The sequence below is a fragment of the Notamacropus eugenii genome, chromosome 3 (genome assembly GCF_028372415.1).
Source record: "Notamacropus eugenii isolate mMacEug1 chromosome 3, mMacEug1.pri_v2, whole genome shotgun sequence".
Lineage (NCBI taxonomy): Eukaryota > Metazoa > Chordata > Mammalia > Diprotodontia > Macropodidae > Notamacropus > Notamacropus eugenii.
Genome location: NC_092874.1, coordinates 263,589,005 through 263,616,540, shown reverse-complemented (window position 1 = coordinate 263,616,540; position 27,536 = coordinate 263,589,005). Strand labels below are relative to the sequence as shown.

The window sequence follows — 27,536 nt, the reverse complement described above, 5'->3', positions numbered from 1 at the left end:
TGCAAATGATATTACTGTTCATTTCACTTAGTTCTTCCTCAAATGGGATTGCGTTTCATTTTTATCAAAATCTGATTGATAAATGCTGACTGGAAATCTTTGATGGTGAGGAGTTACTGACTCTAAATGGCTACAGTGAATGGGGAATACTTGATCAGATCACAGTCTGGAGAGCTGGAAGGGAGCTTGGAAGTCACAAAGCCCAATTCCCTCATTTTATAGCTTAGGAACATGGTGCCCAGAAAAGTTATTCGGAAGTTTTCCACAAAGCTACTATTAAGGGATGTAATTCACTACTGGGTAATACAATACCTCTTCTATTAGCATGCTGTCGTTCCATGAGCAAGATAAAATTATTCCCCAACTCAATCTAATGAGATTAAAACAGAAGAATTTCCAAGAAAATAAAAGTAAAAGACAATGACAGATTTTTACCTCTGGGAATATTCTAATTGAAAGCAGCATGGCTTCCCAATATAACTTTTATAAAATCTTCTGGCAAAGGAAAGAAAAAATGTTTTGATCTTTAAATATTTAACCAGTCATACTTTCCAGTGTTATTTCAAGGATGCATCGGATGATATATGGAGAAGTAATAGCCATAATGCTCAGCATCTGACAACGGATTTCCTCATGTGACTCCCATCCAGTCCCATCTGGTAGGTGTACGGATATGTTATTATCCAGTTTTTACAGATGAGTAAACTGAGGCTCAGAGAATTATCTTCCTAAGGACAAATAACTCATCAATGTCAAAGCTGGCACATGAATCCACTTCTAAATAAGGCGTGGGTATTTTTAATGCATCAGGTGGCATAGTGGATTGAATGCTAGACTTAGAGTCAGGAAGCCTCATCTTCCTGAGTTCAAATCTGATCTCAGGCTCTAGCTGTGTGAACCTTGGGCAAATCCCTTAACCCTCTTTGCATCAGTTTCCTCATCTGTAAAATGAGCTGAAGAAAGAAATGGCAAACCACTTCAGTATCATTGCCAAGAAAACCCCAAATGGACTAATCCATTTAAAAAAATAAGTATAAACAGACTATCAGACAGGAACTAGATCCCTGACCCTGGGGGGAAGAATACCCTTTACCAAGACAGATAAGCACCTTTTCTGTCATCTTCTCCTTTTACAGAGTTGCTTAAAGCACCAAGAAGTTGAGGGACTTATCCAGGGTCACATAGCCAGATCTATACAAAAGAGATATAAAATGTAGCTTCTAGATAAGTTTTCTGGGTCTTGGCTGTGAGCTATAGTGTAATAGAGGTCCCTGGAAGGCAGGACTTATCTTTGTATCCTCCAGGCCTCTTGCAGTACTTGGTCAATATTAGATGCCTAATAAACCCCTTTTGAATACTGATTGAGAATATTGTCTTACACAATAACGAAGCCCAAAGCATAGGTGGGGTGCTTAAAGTAGTGAGTTATGGTACATAGGGCAACCAATCATTCAACCAGGAACAACTTTAATAAGAAAAGGAATTGAAAATTAAAATAAGGAAAACCAGAGAAAGAAAGGTAGAGGGAACAATGACATTCTTTTTATGAGCCTAGAGACAGTGCTAGTAATCTCTCCCTGATTACCCATTTTTATGTGGCTAAAAAAGAATGCTCCCAGTGAAGGAAGCCCAGAAAAGTTATTGACAATGTCAATACTAAGTTCTTTTAATTTTCCACCCTCCATTCTGATAGAGAATTCGGATTTTATTTAAATAAACAGTTCTTATCTCCTTAGGAGGAACTAAGAAACCACATCCTTTAAGATTTAAGTAATTAAGTCATTGTTTTCTGTCCTCTTCCTTCCTCCTCCTTCCTCCTCCTCCCCTCTTGTCTCACAGCATTTTTAGAAACCTCTGGTGTTGGGTAAAACATTTTCTGAGATGACTAAAATTATTCCCAAATGAGGGTCAGCTCTTTCCATAGCTGAGAAAGTTACTTTTAAGATAAAATCCATTTCGAGAGGGGTGACTATTATTCTGAAACACAGCTTGTTATGGCAGAGCTAATTCCACTGTATCCAGAGTCCTGCATTTTTGGCTTTCCTTACCCCACCCTGACCCACAAGTGGGGAAAAATATAAAGAAAAAGTTCCTGTGGTTCAAAGCTGTGGTTCAGGAAAAGGACTCTGAATTTAAGACCATCCAGATCAACTGAAAAATGCTTGTTTGAAGGCACCCAGAAATAGATAGGTCAGAGATTTCGGTCTGGAAGGGTCCTTAGAGGTCATCTCATTCAGCCCCTTGAGTCTACAGATGAGGAAACTAAACCCCAGAGAGACTAAATGATTTAGCTAAATCTAAATGTATGACATAGCAAAGGAGGACTTGAAACAGGTCCTTTGACTTCATTAGTTGTCTTCTGTCCACTCTACTAAGCTGCCTCCACTTACATCCAAAATAGGTCCTTCCCTGATGCTAAGAGGCTATACTTTAGGGAATTAAATTCATTGTTTCTCTCTGTCTCTGTCTCTCTCTTTTTCTCAGAGAGTAAAATAAATGGATCTTCAAGCTAGAAGAAATGTGGGAGATTATCTTACTTGAGTACACAATCTCTATTCCCATATCACTAAAAGTGAAGGTGGGAAGGGGGAAACCAGGTGTAGCCAAGACAGTAAGATCTAGCTTCTAGATCCCACCTTTAACACAAATGAGCTATATGACACTAGGCAGGTTACTTTTCTCCCCATGCCCCAAACAAGTATCTGAGACTCTAAGTTGTTGGAGAGGTATAAATTTGTATGGGAAAAGAGAATTAATTTAATGAGAGCTCAGTGAATTCTTTACTCCAGTGTAAATACAGACCAAGGTAATAAAGATATATAAATAGGTAAATATATAAGTAAATAGAGAGATGGGTATCTAGATGGAAGTAAAAGCAAGCATCCTGATATACACAGCAAGGTCTGCTATCAAAAGTTCTTTGATATGCTTTTCTAAAAGGAAAGGCAACTTTTTGGGGGTGATCAACAATCATTTTAATCAAGCACATATATCATTCGCTTTGTTCAAGGGGATAAAGTCAGCACTCTGAACTTCAGAGGAAATACAGAGAAATCAAGATCAACAGACAGTGCTTCCAGCTGCCTGGCCATAAGCAACACATACATCACAGATCAACAGACAGATCCAATTGTCTGACCATTACATACATATGTAGTGACTAGAGAGTGAAGCACCAACATCTGGGTTTTCAAAGCAGGAGGAACTCCTTAACAGTTTTCCAGAATCTTATCTGGCATACAGACTTTCTTCCAAAAACTAAGCCCCAAAGTAAAACCTCACCTCAGAATATTTGTGCATTTTTCAGAGCCAGAAGAAATCACAACTCTTGAGAACCAGTGCATTAGAAATTAACAAAAGGTATGGACCTCACCTAATCAAGATTTTCTTAATGGGCAGTCCATGAATGGGTGGGAAAGATCTTTAACTTTGTGATTAGCATTACAATTGATGATCTATCTATTCACCCATTCATCTATCTATCTATCTATCTATCTATCTATCTATCTATCTATCTATCTATCTATCTACCTATCCATCATCTACCTGTAAACAATGATGTGTAAAAGTTTTCCAAGATAACAATGGCCATTTTTTGTACCCTGATAGGTGGGAAATAACCATCTATCAAATAATCTTATAACCTGTTTGCTCAATTTGATTTTGCTTCTTTGTCCCTTGAAATGGGACCTCCTTCCTCTAGATCCTTCCTCCATCTTAGGGTATAGCTGATACTTCTTCATGACACAAGGCTTAAAGAGCTGCAGATCCTTAGCTGATGAATCTAGGACTGAGAAAAAAGTCACTGAGAGGTCATGTAATTACAGCAAAAATGCATCCCACCCAATCCACTTTGGTCGCCTGAAGCATCTACAGAACCTTTAAATTAAGCATTTTTAGATTCAAAATGTCTTTTTTGTGAGTCATGTAACTAGAAAAATGCTAGAGGGAAGAAGGGAAATACGAAGAGAAAGAGAGAGAGGATGAGGGGGATAAGATAGAAGTATCTCATAGATCTAACATTGGCAAGAACCTCAGAAACCTTCTAGTCCAACCACCCCATTTTACAGATGAGGAAAGTGATGTCCAGGGAGATAGGAAAGGTTTCTAAGGTCATTATCTTGAGTAATGAGTGCTTGAGGTAGGATTTGAACCAGTATCCTCTGATTACAGAGACACCCCACTTTCCAATGTATGCCACTTCCTCAAAGTTGGGGGAGAGGAAAGGGAGGGCTAGCCTGCTGCAACTGCTGCTCTTTCTCCAAATTGAATCTCCACAGATCATCCTGATTGGATACTAAACCATACAGGTCTCTCTCATTTCCCATCCCTCTTCCCAGGCATCCATTTCCCCATACATTGTCTGCTCCTATTAGAATATCACCTCCTTGAGGGCAAGACTTGTCATGCTTTGCAATTATTCCCACCACCACTACCACCTCTCACTAATCAATGTGCCCGCATATTGTAAATGTTCAGTAAAAGACTTTTATTCATGTATTCATTGATTCATTCATTCAGTTCCAGTAGAAAGAATCCTTTACTGGCTCAAAAGCATTATGGGGGAAAAGGTGGCCCTGAGGACAGTCTGATTGCAGGTTGCATCACTGTATGAGAAATAACTCATCCCTCTGAGAGTACTGATCTACCCAGGAAGGCTTGGGGAGAGGGAAGTTATGATAATGAGATACAGGAGATGGGGACAAATGAGAAAGCAAAGTTATTCTATGTGTCAGAGACTGGCACATATCTAGAAAGTATGGGGAGGAAGTGACCCCCCATTTTATTATCTTTGGACAAGACCCCAGTGGCCTTGCCTTAGGTACAACCCTGATAAGCCAAATGATGAAATGAGTAACGTATTCAAATGAAACACTACATCTGTTAGCATGAATACTACCCAAGCACTCCACAAACAGAAGTGAAGCAGGGTAGTAGTGCCAATTGGCAGGGGGACTGGGGTAAGGAATAAAATAAAAAGAAAGCCTCCAATGCAGCTCTATATATTATGCAATTAACAATAGGGAATTTTGGCATAGCACTCTAATAATTCAAACTTATTAATCAGCTGCATGTGACACTCTATAAATGACATCCCAATAAAGGGATGTCAGTTAAAAGTGAATAAATATAAAAATATGCTTAGGCTAAGAGAATTAAATCAAACCAAATTTCCCAGAGGCTTTTCCCAACAAAGTTATTCAAGTTCGTTTTCTGAATTGCTAACCATGACAAAGTTTTTGATTATTATGAATCTAAACAAAGTGGAAGTTCATACATATGTAACCAAAATAAATCTCCCAGAATGACTGATTACCCATGGGATGTTGGAAATCAAAATACATTCAAGGAAGTAGAAGATTTCAATGTGGCTATGTACATGTTATCTAATAAGGTGACCACAGGAAGCTCTACCACCACTGAGGATTCAAAATTGAAAAAGTAAGTGAATTGTGCTGGCCTTTACTGATCATTTGAGAGTTTGGGAAATTTATGAGGAATATAAGAATCAGTTCCTCATTATATATTCATACATTTAGTCTAGGTTTGTGGATGATCAGGGAATAATAGTTTGGCAGGAGACAAGGAGGAATTTGAGAAAAGTGTTTTCATGCTATAAATGCTATGGGTATATGTACATACACTGATGTACATACTTTATGGACACAGCAATTTCACATGGACTAAAGTATATTCTGATATCTGATGGTGACATGGAAGTGAAACTAGGAAACCTAAAAAGGCTTGGAATATGTTCTTGGTGACAAATGCATTCATTTAATGAGGATCAACCTAATTAAGAGTGGAGATGACAATTGCCAGACTGAACACAGGATGGCAGTTTTCTTTTTTTGCCACAATTCTCAAAGAAAGAAAATTATGAAAAGACAATTAATGTCTTTGTAAAGAAAAAAAGCACAAAAGAATACTGAAGATAATAACACCTTAAAAATTGACCAAATGGAAAAATAGATATAAAAACTCACTGATGAAAATAACTCCTATAAAAAGTAGAATTAGTCAAATGGAAAAACAGGTACAAAAACTCACTTAAGAAAATGATTCCTTAAAAATTAGAATTGGGCAACTTGAAGTCAATAACTCCATGAGATATCAAGAAACGATAAAACAAAGTCAAAACAATGAAAAAATAGAAGAAAATGTGAAATATCTCATCGGAAAAATGATCTGAAAAACAGATTAAAGAGAGATAATTTAAAGATTATCAGATTATGTGAAAGCCGTCATCAAAGAAAGAGCCTAGACACTCTATTTCAAGAAATTGTCAAGGAAAACAGCCCCAGCATCCTCAAAACAGAGGGTAAAATGGACGTGGATAGAATCCACTAATAGCTACCTGAGGGAGATTGAAAAATGAAAACACCGAAGAATATTATAACCAAATTCCAGAGGTCCTAGGTCAAAGAGAAAATACTTAAAATACTTAATGCAAAAAGAAACCATTCAAATACCATGGAACCACAGTAAGGATCATGCTGGATTTAACAGCTGCCATATTACAGGAGCAAAGGTCTTGGGTGGTATGGTATTCCTGAAGGCAAAAGAGCCAGGATTAAAGCTATGAATAACCTACCCATCAAAACAAAGTATAATACTTAGGGGAAAAAAAAGAAATTTAATGAAATAGAGCAGTTTCAAGCATTCCTGATGAAAAGACCAGGTGACCATGGAGAGTAATTTCAGTCAAGTGAGGACAGATTTTAGCCTGTCTTTCATATTATTCCCAGCTTTCTATCTCCCTGCTAGTTATCTCTCCCTAGAATTCTCATCAGCAACTCTAATTCAGCATGTTTAAAATGGAATTTACTTTCCTTCTCCTAATGCCCCTGCTTCAACCTTCCCTGTTTCTGTTAATAGAATCATTGTCCTCATAGTCAGCTAGACTAGAACCTTTGGAGTCATCATGAGTTTCTTTTCTTTTACACTTTATGTCAGGTGAATTGTCATATCTTGTCTAGTCAACCTTCATGTCTTACATTCATTTCTTCTCACTCTGCCGTTCCTTTAAGTAAGATCCTTTTTAATTCTCAAAGCCCAGACTCATTAACCTCTTAATTGGTCTTTCAATCTCTACCTTTCCAGTCTTTCTTTTAGATAGCTGTCAAAATAACCTTTCTAATGTCCTGAGACATCATCATGTGTGAGACTGCCCTAGCTGAAAATCACCGATGACTTCAGTGACTCCTCAGTTGCTATAGGACAAAAAATACAAAATCTCTAATTTTACAGTGAGTGAATACAATGAATGTTTGCCACATACCATAGAAGCCTATGTCAAGGCTCTCAGGAAGTGATGTAATTCCCCTCACCTCACAAACAGCTACAACTAAAGCACATCCAAGGTAATTCATTTTCATTAACTTAAATCTTCTCAATAAATTAAAAAATTTCTAATTTAAAATTTTCATAGTTCTGATTTAATTTCACATTCTTTTGCTCTATCTTGAGGAGCTATTGAAACAACTTCCCCAAGTCTTTTTTCTTCAGGCCAAACAATTCTAATTATTAACTGTTTCCCTTGAATCCCTTTGCAATCACTTGGGTGGTTCTCTTTCTAGGCTCTTCTCAATCTTTCCATATTTATTATAAAATATGAATTCTACTCCTTCCCCATATCCCATGCACAAATGCATTTTTAAAATACATGCCATTGGTTAGGGCATAGTTGCACTCAGTAATGCTAACTTATTTTTACCCATGCTCCTTTTCTTGTATAGCTATTTCTTTTTTTTTTTTTGCCAGAGAATCATTGCCATAAAGCCCAAAAGACAGTGATGCTTCCGATCGATAAGCATGGATGAAAATAATGAAGATCTTTAACTGCCCAGAAAAAGGTGCTGTGAGTACTTTTTGTTTGCTTACAAACTTGGAGAGCATCCTTGTCAAGTTCGTATATTATTAATGCCTGATACAGTACATTCATAAAATAGGAAATTAGCAAAAGCAAGTGTGAGTACAATATTAAATATATAAAAGTCAGGTAGATGAGCCATTACATTTCAATAAGCAATATTATTATCCCTTCAAAATTTGAGGATTTTGTTTAGAAATCTATGATTATGAACTGCCTCAAACTTTATACCAACAACAGCAAAGTTGTTGAATTGACAATGATCAGCCAATTCAGATAAGCCATTAATCTAGATTGTTTATTTCCTATTAGTTATCACCACTAGAATCCCCACAATTGTTTTTCAAATGTTTTTACTCACTACCATTACCCCTCTCCAGAGTGGTGGGAAAGACCTTGACAAACACAGGTCAGCAACTCCTCTGTAACTTAGAATTTAAGAGAGGTTAAATTGACTTGCCCAAGGTCACAAAGCTATTATGTGTCACAGGCCGAACTTAAACCCAGAGCTGCTGGACTCCAATGTCAACTTTCTATCACTATGCAACGGGGCTTCTCTACACATGCTTACCTATCCTAGACATAGCCATCAATTTCATTTCAGAAGGTGAAAGGGAATCTATGCTCTTTAAATTTCTCCTTTTCATCTGTCATGAACCATACTCTTTTTACCACCTCAGAATTTCCTAAAATTTCAGTCATATGCTCCTCTCTCCCCATCTCATGGGAAGAGGTGTCCATCTTCTTTTGTGAGACTGACATATCCAGTATATTATCTTGCTCTTATCCCTTCCTCCTGCTTCTCTAGGACCTTACTTCATCATTTTCTTCCTTCTTCTTCTTCCTTCCTTCCCTCCCTCCCCCTCACCTTCTTTCTTTTTTCTTTCTTTTCTTTTTTCCCTCTCTCCTGTTTCCTCCTTCCTTCCTCCCTCCCTCCCTTCCTCCCTTCCTTCCTTCCTTCCTTCCTTCCTTCCTTCCTTCCTTCCTTCCTTCCTTCCTTCACAGCCAGGCACCATTTAATGAATCCCATTATCTGAATTTGCACTATTCAAAAAGCAAGAGGTATGGGTAAAATATGGCAATGATTCTAGCCTATTGGCAATATGAAATAATTGTTTTAGGTAAACTTTTCATCTGTTTACTAATGTAATATAACAAGAAAGGAAAATAAAGTATATTTCTGATTCAAATTTATTATAAAATAATAGAGCAGTTACAGAAAGAATTATTAAAAAATTAAAATCTGAATATCATAATTAAAGATAAGCCTAAAATGACAATATGAACAAAATGCTATTATTGTCTTTTAATATATTTTATCAGTATAGATTCAATTATTTTATCCTTATTTAAATCTTCATATATATACAGTGATAAGTACAAAAGGCTTTATCCACATCTTAGCTAATGAGCATGCTTACATTCTCACACAATAAACCAAGGGCAGCAGGAAGACCTGCTGCTCATTGCTCTTTTATGTGACCACCATTGATGTTTAAAAAATAAATGTTTGCTCATTGATTTATTTTGTGAATCCTCTATCCAAGGTACCATGCTAGGTGTTAGTGGTTACCACAAAGGGATTATAAACTAATTAAGAGGTAAAAGACACATAGAAAAATAATTTCAACAGAAAGGGAGAATGAGATAAGTACGTTACAGAAACCAAGGAAGAAAACTATGAGGAATTTGATCAAGAAGATAATATTTTCTTCCAGGGAATGGTGTAAAAATGGTCTCTCCATCCTCTATAGTATATATCATGTAAAGTTCCTTCAAAAGTTCTAAGATAAAATTTTCCCTTTCTCTAAAAGTCCTGTTATATTAAACTTGACAACCAGTCTCTGATACAGACTAGTAAATGGTTTCTTTCCTCGCTACTTTTACCTTCTGATTAAAGAAATAATCACCAATTCAGCAGTGGACCATTTAATGCAGAATTTAGCCTAATTCTCACAGGAAAGATAAAGCTAATGCTCACAGAAAATGAGAGTTAGATTGGATATTAGTGAACATCTTAGTCCAAATAGTTAACAGCAATTCCATTTAAATATTCTCTCTAGATCCTCTCTAGATGTAAGACAGCATCATTTTGAGGCAAATATGATGCAAAGAGGAGTGAGGGTAAGATGAATTATTGATAGTTAAACTGACTAATGTAAATTGTATTTGATGCCTTATAGGGAGAAAAGTAGAGAAATAAAAAAAACCTATGAGAAAATATTTGGTAAAACATCTTATCATTCCTATAAGATTTTTAACAAATCTTCCTATGAAGTTCAATCTTCACTCATTTTTGTACAAAAAGTCAAATAAAGTAGAACAGCAGCCATAAAATATTGATGCCACATTTTATTTTTAATATTAATGAATTTTGTAAATTATGCAGTAGAAAGGTTGAAGAACTGATATGGAACATTGTGTGGCAAGCATTTGATAAATATTTGTTGAGTGATATCAAGCAAGGAATTGAAGGCAAGAGCAAAAAAAAATGATGTGTCTATCAGTGTAGGGTTTTTCTATAGTATTATGATGATACACTATAACATATTAAAATAGTCCCCCTAATTCAGCATGCAAAACACTAAAATGAAGTAAATCAGAGGAAACACTCTGTTACAAGAGTATCTTACAAGTCAAATGTACAGGAATTCTGAAGTAAACCTTTTCATTGACTCCAAAATCAGTTCCTCTAAATGACTGATAAACTTTTACACAGAATGATTTTATTCCACCATGATGCAGTTGAACTCATCTGCGCCACCCACAATGATGTCTCTATAAAGTCATGTGTGGAACACGCTTCACCCAGTTCATCACCTCAAAGTCCTCAAGCTGAATGGTTTAACTTGGTACAAAAATTGGGGTGAAGTAGAGTATGTCAACATAGACCATGAGGATCCCAAGGGAAAGAGTCAACTGCTCGCTTTGTTGATAGTCATTCCATCAAATCGATCTTTCAACTTCCTGTCAGGGTAATCTTCCTAACTGGGGAGGGCTAAACATACTGCACTACTAAAAGTCCTATAGTGTGTTCTTACTGCATGCCTAATCAAGTAAAAACCCCTTACCATGGCATTTAAGATACTTTACACTCAGATTCCCAACTATTTCCCCATTTTTATATACATTTATGTAAACTAAGTAAGTCAATCGATAAACATTTCTTAAGTATCTCCTATGTGTTAAGCTCTGTGCTAAATGTTGGAGATACAAAGAAAGATAAAAGACAGCCTCCCTGCCCCACTCTCAAAGAGCTTATGAGTAGTATAAAAGGCCAATGCCATGCCAACAGCTGTCTACAAATAAGCTATACGTAGGACAACACAAGTTTGCAACACTTAAAATGTGGGTCAAAAATTTGGAAATAGTAAAAGGTCTCTGAACACACAATGACCAAAAATGAATTAAAAATCAAATATGCAACGAATCTGAGGTCTTTCTGGCAGTGCTTGCTGGTGGCATATCACACAATTTAACTGCAGCCTTGGTTCTAAATACAAAGCATGTGCACTTTGCACTGCAGATGACCTCAGGCCAAGCAACACCAATGAATATGACATAATGACCAATGACATAAGCTGCCAAAAACATGAAAATGGGTGGCGAGAGGAAAAAGGTTAAGAGCCCTAATATAGATGACAGATTGAGAATAAACAGCAGAGGGAGGGCACTAGAATTAAGAGGAATCAGGAAAAGCTTCCTGTAGAAGATGAATATTAGTTGAGACTTGAAGGAATCCAAGGAGGCCAAGAGGCTGAGATGAGGAGGGTCAAAGGTTCTTGGCATTGCAGACATCCAGAGAGTTGGAACATGCAATGTCATGTTGAAGAATAAGAAGGAAGTCAGTATCACCGGGCCAAACTACAACCTTTTTATCAGAGGCAAGAATATGCAATAGATAGAGAGCCAGTCTTGGAGCCAAGAAGGCACAGATTCAAGTACTGCCTTTGATACATATTGGATGTATGAGCCCACGCAAGTCACTTAATCTTGTAATGTTCTTGGCAAATCTCTAAAGACTTTAAGTTGTAGAGAGGTCACCAACCTGCTCTGGCAGAGAAAACTATGAATTTAATGCTATAATCATGTGGTTTTTGATGTTTTTATTGTTAATATTATTTTTTCATATGCTATACCCTGGACTTTAAATGGACTGCTCCCATATGGCTACCTATTGAAGTAATTCTCTTTTTTGCAAACTCCTTCTCAGGGAGCACAGCCAGGTTTTAGCTTTTCTAAATCCTAAAGATTCCCGGATCCGAGGGATTATACGTGATCTCTTCCTCCTTGAATTTATCATGCTAGTTAGGCCCAAGTAGTGCATTTTTATTTAAAAAAATTTTTTCAATTATTTCTTTTGTTTGTTTTTATACCACTGTCCCTTTCCAATAATTCCCAAGGAACCCTCTACATTCAAAGAAAAACTGTTCAGGAAAACAAAGCATTACAAATCTGACCCTGGATGCAATATGTCACAGCTGTAATCCATTGCCTCTTTACTGAGATCCCATATGCATACATCACCTCTCATTCATGTGTTCATATACAATCATTTATTAAGTAAATGCAAGCTATATGGAATGTTGTGATAACTAGGCAAGTGAGATGTTGCATTGGACTTGGAGTCAGTAAGACATAAGCTCAAATCTTGCTTTAGGCACTCACTAGCTATGTGACCTTGTGTAGCTCACATAACCTTTGTCTGCCTCAATTTCCTTATTTGTAAAATAGGGATAATAATAGAACCTACCTTCCACAGTAATTGGGAGGATAAAATTAGATATTTGTAAAGAGCTTTACAAACCTTAAATTTGTATAAATTTTAAACTATTAAGTACCTACTCTGAGCAAAGCATTGTGCTAAGTGCCAGGAGATAAAATTTTAGGTAAGATACACTCCTCATTTTCAAAGAGTTTATACTCTAATAGGATGTTGACACAAGCTTAAACATTATTATATACATTAATTAGGGAGTTTTATAACAAGGGACCCTATAAGGCTTGAGGAGGGAAGACTGTTAATGACTAAGGCAGAATAGGTTTCATGGAGGGCCTGGTATTTGAGCTGAGCTTAAGAGAATAAATCAGAACTAAAGAGGGCAAAGGTGGACATTTTAAGAAGAAGAACATGGTCAAAGACAACCATGTCAGATCACTTTTGGTCTATTTGTGGTGGGTCCATTGTGGTCAGAGCAGAGTGCACTGTGTGGAATAATATAAGACCAGGATATGTGTGTGTGTGTGTGTGTGTGCGTGTGTGCACATGTACGAAGGGGGAGGTTGCCTGATTGTGGAGTGTTTTGAGTTTTAACTTAACTCTGGAGACAATAGGGAGCCATAGAAAATGTTTCAGTAGAAGAGTGATCATGTCACAAAAGAAAGACAATTCTAATAGCTCTATGAGGAGTGGATTAAAGGCAGAAGACAGATCACTACTGTGATAGTCCAGGCAGATGGTGTTGAGGGTCTGCATTAACGTGTTAGCATCAGGATCAGAGTTTACAAGAATGGAAGGGAACTCAAAAACCATCTAGTACCATCTCCTCTTTTTAAAAATTGGGAAACTGAGGCACAGAAAAATGAAATTATTTGCTCAAGGTCATACGGTTGATGAAAACAAAGAGCTTTGCAGGTATTAATACATTATATAACTTTTAGTTACTTTGGACTTTTTTGGGGGGAGAGCAAGATAGTCCTTTAAAGCCATCAATATAATATCTTAAAGGCATCTGCTCTACTATACACCTTTACACATCTCTTTGTATCATATCTTGATTTCCCCAAAGAAAGAAGAGTGATTTGTATTCAAGTTGAGGTTGGTTACATCTGGGAGAAATCCACAACCTAAAAGTCTTGGTTAGTCTATGAAGCAGTGATATTGATTTTCTTGAGTACTTTACAGAAATCAGACTCATGACTTTTAGGTATCCCATGTAAACACTCTATTTTTATATTAAAAGTTCTCTAAAGATATTCAGGGGGCCCATATTGGGGATGAACAAGGCAATGAAGAGGGAAAAAATGAGAAAATATTGCCTGAAAGTCCACATTGTGCCAAGGAAAGAACATCAGTGGAAGCCAGATATAAAGCCATTTTTATCATAAAGAACCTGCTCTGCTTAAAACAAGAATGATTTAATTTATATCCCTCTCACTTTACAGAAGTGGGACTACCCTGGGGAAAAATTCTAATGCAAACAACTTCTGCTGAAGTTTGAAGAAGGCATTTGTCAGAAATGAAAACTGTGGGAAAAGAAAGATCCATGTCTTAAATTTTTTAACAGCACATAAGAACAAGAAAATATTGGTGGTGTTAAAGTGGTTCCTGCGTCTTTTTGCAAAAGGATATGAAACTATAAGATTACATATTTTATTTCATGATAAAATACTTTTCCAAAGAATTATGCAATTAATTTTAAAAAGCCACCAAATTTTAAAGCATGCATGAATGCTAAAATCGTTATCCAAATGACCAAAATTAATTACATTTCATACAACCCACACAGTGGTTTTATTTCTGGGAAACCGAAAAGTGGAGAATGGCAGATTTCTTTGTAGAATTATCCATTAAGAGGGTATTCAGGATGAGAGCTCACAGATCAGAAAGCCAGGCATGACATACTCTTATGTCTGCAAATGTAACCCATGCTGTGAGTCCATCACAGTGAGTAATGCTTGTCATTAAGAAAGTACTTACATTAGGTCTCAGCCTGGCGGCCAGTTCATAATATTTCTCAGCTGCTTCATTGAGGCTAGCTTGTCTGTTAGGAAAAGAAAAAGAAATAGCATTTAATTGAAAACTGAAGATGGGTTAGCAGAATCCCTGTGTTGCCAAATAATGCCAACATTTGAAGCTTGGTTGTTTGTTTAAGAACTGCAAAAACACTAATTAAGGTTAAAGCCAAATATTAAAAAAAAAACCCAAAACTAGTGTCCAAAGCAATAAGTACAATCAGCAAAAAAGTAATTTAAGATTCTTAAAGAAAAAACAAATCAAGATTGATCATATGTTTATTTTCTTTAATGGCCACAAACAAATGAAATACACTTGAATTTTCCAGCTGTGATTAAATAGTTCACATTTTTCATCTGACAGCAGGGAGTAAGGCTTAGCTAATATTCACAATACTAACCTGAAGCAGTCAAGGCCTAACATTGCAAATGGATATATTCTTTTTTTTTCCTTTTTTCCTCTACTTAATAACATTTTCTTTTTTCCAATTACATGTAAACATAGTTTTCAACATTCACTCTGATAAGATTTTGAGTTCCAAATATTTTTTTCTCCCTCCCTTCGTCCCCAAGACAGCAAGCAATCTAATATAGGTTATACATGAACAATCATATTAAACTTATTTCAAATGCACATATTCTTCACTACTGAAGTATGAGCTCTTGTTTATACAAAGATAATTCTGACACATCCATAAACTGGTTTCCAATCTTTGCTGAAAACGTATACCCATATAAAGTCACTTCATGTCACAACGTTACTCTCAGTAAGAGTATTTCCGTATAATATAATCATGGCATTCACCCAAAAGAATTGAGGGGAGAGTGACTATCATCCTGAAAAGAGCTGAATTGCTAGACCGTGAATTCATTGGATGTAGAGAAGTCAGCAGCTGCACCTGATGGTTAGAGGTGATTCTAGCTGACGTTACTCACAACCAGTACATTGTTGATACACACACATACACACACACACATATATACACACATACAAGTAACACACATATATGGTTTTATCTATTATTGTAATAAATTGTGTGACTGATCAAACTAAGGTTTGTGTAAGCTAAGCAGACTGGGGTTTGATGCTTAAAGAAGAAAGAAACTTTATAGGGAAAGAAGATTCTCATTTTTTTAAATATTCCAAGGTGAGTGTTCACAGCAAAAGAAAGATGTAATAATTTAATGAGTGGAATAGCAAATGGAATGGTAGGGCTTTTGCATTTGTCTTGGAAAGTACCTGAAAGGTATTTTTCTTGTGTCCAGTTGTTTAAGTCATGTTTGACCCCACTTGGGCTTTTCTTGGCAATGATACTAGAGTGTTTTGCTATTTCCTTCTCCAGCTCATTTTACAGATGAGGAAACTGAGGCAAACAGCATTCAGTGACTTGCCCAGGGCCATGCAGCTAGTAAGTATCTGAGGCCAGATTTGAACCTAGGTCTTTCTGACTATAGGCCTGGTGCTCCATCCATTGGGCCACCTAGCTGTTGGGCCACCTAACTGTTGCCTTTACCTCACATTTTCATTTATGGTATTGTGTGATGTATAAAAAGTTCAAGAGACATAGTTTCTGGGTAATTAATCATTTTATTAGTCATGCTAGCAATAATTAATACAAGGGGTCAGTGGCAATCTCGCATGCTAAAGACCCCTCAAGGAACCCACTCAAAAAGCCCCCTTGGAAAAGGGGGTATCCCTGAGGGTGGCAATCAACTCTGGTTAACAAGTTATGAGAGAATGCATATTATAATGAGAGGTGGGCTTATTCTAATGAGGGGCTGGGGGACATGAATCTGATCACTTAGTCTTGGTCAAAAAGGTTTATTTATACCCATATCATCCTGTCTAAGGTAATTTAGACAAAAGAGAGAACCCATTTTTTCCCCACACTTTTCTGAGTAAGACACAATGGGCCAGAATTCATTGATTCACCTAGACTAAAATTTCTTTACCTTTTGAACAGATCTATGTTTTTCCTCTCATTATCAGCCCTGTACTTCAAAGGCTGCCTAAATAATCTAGAGGAACTGATTTCTGAATGAGGAAGTAGAAAAGGGGAAAAACTTTGGTCCTAATTCAAATAATTGGTTATTAACAGGAGAGCTCAATTGATGCATGGACATGAATGTGAGCACAGCATCTGTCAATGATTAGAAGTTCAGACCATTAACTGTGAGATAGAAAGATGGATAGATAGATAGACAGATAGATAGATAGATAGGCAGATAGATAGGATAGATGATAGATAGATAGATAGATAGATAGATAGATAGATAGATAGATAGATAGATGATAGATAGATAGATAGATAGATAGATAGATAGATAGATAGATAGATAGATAGATAGGCAGACAAATAGGCAGATAGATAGGCAGATGGATAGATAGATGGATGGATGGATGGATGGATGGATGGATGGATGGATGGATGGATGGATAGATAGATAAATAGATAGACAAATAGTCAGATAGAGATAGCTAGATCATTTATTAATCACTACGTGCAGGCATTGTGCTAAGTGCTAGAGATAAAAATATGAATAAAAAAAACCAGTTGATGCTCTCAAGGAGCTTATATTTTAAAGGGGGTTGGGAGAGAGACAACTCTTAGAGTCAGAAAGGGTTGGGTACTGTAAAAGCTTTGGTGAAGAAATGGCAGGGAACTGGCATAGAGGCCTCATCCCAGGTAGGATAAGGTGAGAGCTCACCTGTAAGAGCCAAGGGAGCAAGAGTAAGGGTCCAAAATTACAGTGGGAGAGGGATGGGAATGATGGATAAAAAGCAGGAGGCATGAGGAGGAGGAAAACAAGAATACGTGTGTACATATAAACATATACATATTATGTATACATATATTTATATATAATGTGTATGTGGTATAGACATGGATACTAAGAATGAATTGACAAAAACTATCCAGAGAATCATAAATTCTCAGAGTTGTGAGAGACCTGGATTAGAGATTACTGAAAGTTATACTGGGGACAGCTAGATGATGCAGTGGATACAGCACAGGCCCTGGAGTCCAGAGGATCTGAGTTCAAATATAGCCTCAGACACTTAGTAGCTGTATGATCCTGGGCAAATCAAGTAATTCCAATTGCCCCCTCCACCCCCTGGGAAGTCATGCTGACTCAGTGACCCAATGTTCCCGGTCCCACTTCTCAGTCACAATTGGTGGAGCTTCTATTAAGGGAAACATCACCCAGACTGCAGCTTTTTTATTACCTGCTATCCTCAATGTACCTACAACCTTATTAGCCTATACATACTGGCAATTGGGGAGGAACTGAAACACAGGAACTGAGACACATCCCCTTTTGCTGACAAGGACCCATCTGAATTGTCTTTATCCTATCAGGAAAGTCATCAATAAAAGCTAGCGCCATCTTGAATCCTTTACTAATCTCTAAGGATCAGCCTGTAAATATATTGCTACCTTGACATATTTTAATAAATTCCTTTTAATTCTCTTTTTCCTGAGTTTTGCTGTAGTAATCAGGGTAAAAGCCTGAATAAAGAATTTTCCTTTTAACAAGGTCATAAAATTCCACCTCTCTTAGCCATGTGGAGTTCTTTTAATAAAATGCTGACAGCCTGTCGTATATGTCTGCTTGAACGCTACCAGAGAGAAGGAAATGACTACTTTATGAGGCAATATGCTGCCTTTTCTAGACAAGCCTAATTGTTAGAAACTTCTCCCTGATATTGAGCCAAATATCCAATTATCCCCCCCTCTCTCTCTCTTCTTAGTGAACTAAATTCTCTTCTCTGGAACCACATGACAGTCTTTCGAATACTCGACAGATCACTTTCAAATATCCCTTCAGTCATTTCTTCTCCAGGCTAAATAAATTTAGTTCCTTTGAACTTTCTTCTTGGTGGTGTATCCTCATATGTGCAAACCAGTTATTTCTTAGTGTTCTTCTTAACTTATGGTGAATACCATAATTAAGTGTATACCACACTCCAAGCATCTACTCAGCACAGAGTACCATGGGAATAGTATATTCTTTGTTCTGGATTCTGAAATTTTATTAAAGATATTGAAATCTGTGCCTTAGGTGACCCCATTGTTTCCAGTCTGACTCGCCTTCTGGGTACAGCATGCAGTGATTAATCAGTCTGTTGAGAGAGGAGTCAGCTAGTCTATGCATATACTTTGATCTGATCCCATTCTCTCTCTCTCTTTTTTTATATTACCCTGCTAGCCAGCATATGGCAGTCCATCCCTGCTTTAACTCTAATCTCATTTCCTGTGATGCTTCAGTAGAGGAGGAGCTGAGACATAATGGCCAATCCCTTTTCATAGACTGAACCTATCAGGACTGTCTTGTTTTTATTTTGAAAAGTTGTCTTTAAAAATGCCTGAAGGTTGGAAGACCTCTTGGTTCCCTAGTGGTTGATCATCCCACCAATGTGTTTCGGCCTTGGAGTTTTTCAATAAACTCCTTTTAATTCTTTCTTCCTGAGTTTTGTCCCTTTAATCAAAGTGAAGGCCTGAGCACAGAATTTTTCTTTTAGCAAAGATCCAAGATCAAATGGCTTTTTGTTTTAGCTTGATTTTTGGAGACAGCCATATGATAATTGTTGACTTGTTAATTTTACAAATTGGGTTGATTGTAATTAGTTCACACTTAATAAGCTTAAAAGTAAAGTCCTACTTGCACAAAAAAGGAATGAAAGAGTCATGGCTAGAAAGCAGTTTTGATGGGAAAAAAATATGAAGGTTTGAATAATTGCAGTGTCTATATATTATCTAATAGTATATATGTGTGTATGGCACTTGATGGTTCACAAACATATTTAAAGTGTTACATAGGTTAACTCATTTGATCCTCACAACAATCCTGTGAAATAGGAAGATTTTGGAGATGAGGAAACAGGCATAGAGTAGTGAAGCGACTTGCTTGGAATGACACAGCTAGTAAGTGTCTGAGGTTGTATTCGAACTCAAGTCTTCCTCTCTCCAAGCCTAGCCAGTAAGCCAGTCTGCCTGCATGTAAAAAGTGCACAAACCTAGCCAATATTCCAATCTGCTTGTGTGTAAAAAAGTGGGACTTAAAGTCAAAAAATGAGTTTTTTTGGTAATGACCCCTGACCTCTGACCTCATTAAAGGAGGAATGACGTCAAAAATGAGAGCATGGTCTTGTTTTACTCTATCTTAGTCATGTCATATGTATTATTATGGGCATCATATTGTTGAAAGGTCATTAAAAAACAAGTCAAGACTCATCTAGGAATGAGTAGCCAGGATGCAGAAGAAACTAGGAAGCAGAACCTTTGGTGATTTCCTATATATCCTCTTTATAGATTTTTGGGAGGCAGCTAGATGGTGCAGAAGATAGAGTACTGGGCTTGCAGTCAGGAAGACCTGAGTTCAAATCCAGGATCAGAAACTTCTTAGCTATATACCCTTAGGCAAGTCAATGAACCTCTTTTGCCACTGGAGAAGGAAATGGCAAACTACTTCAGCACCTTTGCCAAGAAAACACCATTGACATATGTCAATAGGGTCAAATAAAGTAGGATATGACTGGAAGGACAGAACAACAACATAGTTGTTTCTACATGGCTGTTTGCAAGGTTTCTTTTTTTTCTTTTCCCAGATTAGACTGAACTCCTGGTGAGCAAGGATTGTTTCTTTGCCCATATTTGTGTCTCCAGAATGAAGCAAAGTGTATGGCATAGAGTAAGAGCCTAATATGTGTTCTTTAACTGACTGACTGAAGGAACTGGGAATTTCATCTTGGAGAAAAGGTAACCTGGGAAAACAAGACAGCTACTTTCAAGAATCCACAAGGCTATTAAGAGAAAGTCAGGCCACAAGCATTCATTAGGCATCATCCCAGTCAGGCACAGGGCTAAGTGTGTGTGTGTGTTCGTCCTTCATTGCTGAAGAATACCATGTCATTAGAGAGGTAATGACATGACTTGCACTTGACTTTGTTTTGAGTGAGGGAGGGCTGTGCAGGTCACCAGCCTCACTTCTCCTCCAAAGCCATTGGAATCCAGAGACCAAATATTCATCAGGATGACTGGAGATGACCCAGGTTGAGGCAATTGGGGTTAAGTGACTTGCCCAAGTCACAGCTAGTGAGTGTCAAGTGTCTGAAGTGAGATTTGAACTCAAGTCCTCCTGACTCCTGCGCTGATGCTCTATCCACTGCATCACCTAGCTGCCCCCAGGGTTAAGTCATGAGAATACAAAGAAATCTAACAGTCCCTAAGCAGAAGACACTCCCATTCTAAGGGGGAAGAGAACAGACAAAAAGAAAATGTGTCTACAAAGCATAGTAGAAGAAAGGGCAGGTAAAGAGGAAGCAGCCAGGCTCTATTTGGCCTGAGGAAGAGAACTGAAAACAATGGGTAGAAGTAATTGAAAGGCTTATTTTAGCTCACACGAAGATATGCTTCCTAACGTGAGAGCCACCCCACAGTGGTTCCCTTGGGACATAATGGTTGCCCATCACTGAAAGTATTCTAGGGGGCACTGGATAACCATTTATCAGAGATGTTAAAGAGAATATTCAGGTTTAGGTAGAGGCTGAACTTGCTCGCTTCTGAGGCACCTTCTGTCTCTTAAGATTTTGTGATTCCCCTCATCTTGTATTTTCACAGTTGATGTCATGACCCCAAATGAGAGCCTTCCATCTGTCTACAAAGATACATGCTAGATAGTTGTTCAGTTATAAAGACCACAACATTTATATAGCACTATGTGATTTGCAAAACATTTTATATTTTATTTGAGGCCCATAATTTATCAGGTAAGTACTATAGGTATAAGTCCCTCCCCCCTCCCCCCCCAATTCTCTTTTGTTCACATGAAGACATTGAGACTCCCAGAGATTAAATGGCTTGCCTATTGTCATACAATCTGCAAGTGTCGAGGTGGGACTGAAACTCATATTTTGTTGATTCCAAATCCAACATTCTGTTAACTAAAATATGGTTTCTTATTCTATGATCAAAGATCACAGTATGCAATGAGGATGTGCTATCCATTTATATTACGTGTATTTCTAGGCTCACAGACATGCATGGATAGCTATCTCTGGACTGTCATATCTCCCCAAGGGGGACTTAGATTCCTACCAATGGGACCTGGACCTTGAATTTTCCACATATTTTAGCAGCCCAGATTGCTGGCATTTCTCCTGAGGCATCAGATCCAACCCGCCACCTAGATAGTCAATAATTCTTTTAACTGCCCTTTCACCAGGGCTCTCACATCACTTAACTCCTTTTATTGTTGGCACCTAGCCAACCACAGGCTATTTACCACTCCTTAATCCCATCCTGATCTTCTCACAGTCTTTTCTTAGATATAAGTACCAATCTTATCCCCATTAAATTTCACAGATTTTTAGAATTTCACCCCCTTCTATTGGTGATACAAAAATATCTAACTGAAAGAAGGCTTGAATTCTTTTGAGGCAGATCCCCTGTGTACCCTTGCATCCCAGGGTTCCAAGCACCCCAAATCACAATACTAGGAATGAGGTTGGAATAGTGAGAACAAACTTGGCCATGATGCTCTCCTCAGAGAGTGGAGTACCAGATTAGAAATACACCTGTCTGCCTTCTAAATACTGTTAATCTAGGAGACATGACTTTTAAGTTCAAGCTGCTTCTGTGGTCACTGTCCCTTAAAGAGGAAGGCATGCAACTCATAACTAAAGGCTTGGTTTCTTTTTACTAAATGCTAGTTACACAAATAGAAATGGAGGGAAGCAGTAGCTGAGGAGATAGTGCAATGAGCCCAGAGTCAAGATTTGAGTCCAAATCCAGTCTCAGATACTTACTTGTTGTGTAAAGTTGTGTGACCTGGGCAAGCTACTTAACCTCTGTTTGTCTCAATTCTTCAACTGTAAAATGGGAATAATAACACCACCTGCTTAGCAGACTTGTTCTGGGGATCAAATGAGATATTTCTAAAAAGTTCTTAGCAGAAGACCTGGCACACAGTAGGCACCATTCAAATGTATATTTCTTTCCCTTTCCTTCCATACCCTTCCCTTCTCTTCCCAAGTGAAGAACAAATAAGCCAATTATTTATCTAAGTAGAAAGCAAACAAAAATCAGAGAATTCATACAGATTAGAATATACCAATAAATGTGCAAAGTGAATGAACTGTTTCACTATGAGTGAGATATCTCAAGTATACATAAATATATACATATGTATGTACATATACAAGCACATGAAGTTTATAGATATATACACACATATATACATACACATATGTATGTGTATTATATATTTACAGAGAAAGACAGAGAGACAGAAAGACAGAGAGAGAAACAGAGAGAGGCAGAGAATCCTCAAGGGACTTGTTGGGAGGAGAGAGGGAGGCTGTTTTCTAAGTATCTGCTTGCCAAAATCTTTTTGTTTTCTTGCTGAGTTTCTCCCTAAAGGGAGTCTGGAACCAAATGGATCTTCTCTCAGAGTAGAAAGGAAGAAGAAACTCTCTCTTCTCCCAAGCTCTAGCACCAACTCCAACCCCTAACATAGATATTAAAAATAATTATTCCCTAGACTAATAAGGAAACTCACCTAAGTAGAAGGTTGTAAAATGCATCAAGGTTTTGGAACTTGGGTCACAATACTATTAAAGCTTAAAGAGACCACTGAAATCATCTTGTCTAATACCTTCATTGTCATAAAGGAACAAAATCCGACCCAAGAGAAGCTATGACTCAGCCAAGATCATAGATATTTTTTTGGATCTTGTATTTATCATTTCCCTCCTCCATATTGCAAATTTCATAATCACATTATATCATTTCTCCACCTAAATCACTGAAAAAAATGAATAAAATGGGGATGGTAAAACCCTATCACATGCTAGAGGAGATAACCCTTCACATTAACATCATTCCTTTAACCAATGCTCTTTGACTACTGTTTTCAATAAGTTACCAATTCACCTGACCAATATTGCCCAGACTCTACTTCCCCATTTTGTCCACAAAGCCATCCTAAGAGATTATGTCACTTGTGTACTCATCTCCAGCATTTCTCTTTAAAGACAATTAAGGACAAGGCTATGCATCTGTTATAAGTTCACTGACTTTAATCTGCAGTCTGGCAACGGCCAACTGAATGGAACAGATGCACCCACATGTATCCAACTCTTCCCCTTTCCATGGCTCCAGCAGTAATTTTAGCAGGGCCATCAGCAAGGACTGCAGTTATTGTTCAGGCAGTTTTATGAACTAAGAGCTGTGGCCTGCTGAAGGGGATATAGATGTCCAGTTCTCTGAGCATGCACAGGGATCATATCAAGGACAGCTGGAATCAAGAGGCGGATGGACCATGTAATCCATCCAGGTGTAGGAGGCAGCACTAGGTTCAGTTTCAGGGGCCTGGGAACAGATCCCCAAATACAGTCTCTAATGGCTGCATGCATTCTGAGACTTGGATCAAAAGTTTCTTTTCATAAGCAAATTAGGCTCGAGTGAGGATTAATGGAAAAAATGTTTTCTGATTTATTCCTCTAACACTTGTTCTTTATGTCTCTGTCCTACAGCCAGCTCTGTTCCATAGCTCAGTCAGCCACAGTCTGGGTAATCCTGAAAGTGAACTTGGCTCATTCTTTGAGAGTCTACTCTGGGCATGGAAAATGTAAAGATTTTATTACACTATCAGGAGTGACAGGGCTTTGGGAAAGGGCCCTCAGTCAATCAATCGTCAGCATTCTTTGAGCTCCCAATTTGCTCAGAGGATTTTAGGAATCCCAGAGCTCAACTCATCATGGGTTACAAAAGGAATGGACAACATAATCCCTACTCATTAGGAATTTACAATCCAATGAAGAGAGCAGGGCAATCATGAACAAGAGGACACATTTGTTTGACACTAAATTCACAGTATTAAGTGAGTCTTTGGAGTGTAAATAGGATTGTGGCTAGATCTCCAGCTAGAAAGGACATCAAAGGCCACTGAGTGCAACCCTCTTATTTTACAGAAGAGGAAACTGAGGCCGAGGAAGTTAAGTGATTTGCACGTCATACAAGGTGGAACTGTCAGAGGGTGGGGTTTTAGCTCTTAACGTATCATAGTATCATAGTACTTTTGGGTGCTCTAAATTTTAGGAAAGATAAGTATGTCAGGTGCCAAAGATAGAGAAGACTATAATGCCACTAAATATTTAGAAGGAATTTCTTTATCTCTCTCTCTCTCTCTCTCTCTCTCTCTTTCTCTCTCTCTCTGTCTCTCTGTCTCTCTGTCTCTCTCTCTCTCTCTCTCTCTCTCTCTGTCTCTCTCCCCCTCTCCCTCTCTCTCTCCCTCCCTTTCTTATTCTTTCCTTTTTCCTTTCCTTTCCCTTTTTTTTCTTTCCCTTCCTTTCCTTTCCTTCATCTCTTTCTGTCTGTTTCTCTGCCTCATTGTCTCTGACTGTATTTGACTCTGTCTCTTTCCCTCCCTCCCACCAATCTATGATTCTGTCAGTATAGGGATTTCAGAGGAGGAAGTTTCCTCTAATAATATAAACTGGAATCTTTTCTTTCAGGTAGAGAGTTGCTTTGAGAGGAACGAGAGTTTCAGTGACTTGCCCAGGGTCACACAACTGCTGCATCAGAGGCAAGACCTGAGTCACTCACTCAAAGGCTACCTCTCTGCCCCAATGCCACCCTGGTGAAGATTCTTAACCAACTCCAATCAAACTATACAATTCAGGATAAACAAATATTCAAACCTTAAACTTTGAAAATGTCATACATAAAAATTGATGGTTAAAAAATATCTTACTGAGAATTGTCAATATTAAGGACTAGTCGACTTTTGATTTCATTGAGCAAGGGAATTATTAGATGAGGAAAATCCACTACCAATATCCATCAGCAATCTCTCTGAAATTATAATCTTAGACTTGACTAGAGCTCAGAGGCTTCATAGGGTCCCAAAGACAACACGTATCAGAGGCAAACCTTGAACTCTGATCTTCCTGACTCCAAGGCATATTCTCTACACTCTGCTACATTGTTTCACATTCTCTATGTTGCTAGTACTAAATTAACTGTTCCATAATCCTTCTGCATGTTTGAAAATATGTCATAGAAACTATCACAACTTGGTCATCCTGACAGACAGTGTTGGCTTAAGGACACTTTGAAGTCCCATCATTTACAAGTTAAGTCAAACCATACTCTCTATCTGACTTTTGTGCCCTAGGGAAAACCAGCTTTTACCAACTGATTGCCTGAAATTATATATTATGACTACTCATTGTCATATTGATCCTGCATGAGCTGAGTGCATAAAATATTATTTTGATAAACCTCTGGATCAATCTTTTTGATTTTTAGGAAAAAGCACCTCCCATAATATACAGGCAGAAAAAAAATTGAACATAGAAACCTTAATCGGGAGATGGACAATAAATCTGATGATGATAAGATACAGGCAAGTTCTGAAATCTGCCACCTGGCCACTGCCGAAGTATTCAGTATATTATTCTGGAGCTGGAAAGACCCAGAGTGGGCATCTACTCCCATGCCCTCCTTTCACATTTGGAGAATCAGAAGGTCAGAGAAATCAAGTGAATTGAGCAAGGTCCCAAAAGTAGTTAGTAGCAACCACAGAATTTAAACCCAGGTCCTCTATTCCAAATTCAAAGTACCATCCTGACTTTGGCAACTTGAGTGTGGAGGTGGACAGTTGGTGCTTTATACTCAACTGAAAAAGTAAATATTTACTAAGCAACTGTTATGTGCTTGATTCTGGGGATAAAAAAGACTAAACAGGGAAATAGTGGTAATTTAAGTGTTTTAGGTTTCTTTTTGAGCATTATTATATTTTAAAAGTAGGCCTTTGAATAGGCTTATATGCATAAGTGGAAATAAGAATGTCTCTGGGAATATATGCATATATGTCTATATATAACACCGTACAGTAAAATGGATAGAGAGGTTGTTACCACAATCAAGGAGAGCTGAATTCAAATTCCAACTTTGACCCATACTGACTGGGTGGCCCTGGAAAAGTTGATTAAACTCTCAGAGCCTTCAAGAAATCTCTAAATATTGTAATTTGTAAATCATGTACAAATCTGCATTGATAAAAGGAATTTCCTTACTGGGAGTATCAAATACCAATGAGGGAAGAAAAGAATACATATTTCTATAACTGCCATGTGCTAGGCACTTATTTGATCTTTACCACAACTCTGTGAGGTAGGTGCCATTGTTATCCCCTTAACTGAGGTAGACAAATATGACAAGTGACTTGCCCAGAGTTATATAGCTAGTAACTATTTGAGGCTAGATTTGAATTCAAGACTTCCTAATTCCAGGCCTTGAACTTTATCCGCTGAGACACCAATAAAATCAACACCAGTCTTCTACCCAAAAGATCTAGAGACATATGCATTTATGTATTCATGGGTTTAATAGGCATGGATGCGTAATTTCACTGATATAGGTAATTTCTAGTAGGAAAACTCCCTCTACAAATACAAAATGGTACTTGCTCTACAACTTAGATTCTCAAATATATAGTATTCCCTGCCCCCCTCCCTTTCCCCCCCATTTAATGTAGGGGAAAGATCACAGCAAAGATCATAGGTTGGACAAGATGGTGGCTGAGGTCACTTCTACAACTATCAAATCCTTTAATTCTGTGACTGTGCAATTTTTTGGACCCCTAGTAACTTGGTATAGTCCCTGATACATACAAAAATCTTAATAAATGCAATCAATTTATATACATACATATATTTAAATACCTATGCATACATATAAACACATATATATGTTTATATGCACATGTATGTGATTCCTTCTTTGCCTGAGATGAAGGTAGAATTTTTAGATGAGTACAGACGTACTTATTTTATGTTCAGATGTAAACACACACACACACGCACACACACACACACACACACACACATTTTATCATGCTAAAATGGAGGAGGCATTAA

The 27,536-nt window shown here is 37.6% G+C and overlaps 1 protein-coding gene across 1 annotated transcript in view; it reads right to left on the bottom strand.

Moving 5' to 3' along the window:
• TMTC2 (transmembrane O-mannosyltransferase targeting cadherins 2) overlaps positions 1–27,536 on the bottom strand; it is a 518,935-nt gene that overhangs the window by 55,478 nt on the left and 435,921 nt on the right. The window contains 1 exon segment of the mRNA XM_072655497.1: positions 14,574–14,637. Coding sequence (XP_072511598.1) covers positions 14,574–14,637 — 64 coding nt within the window.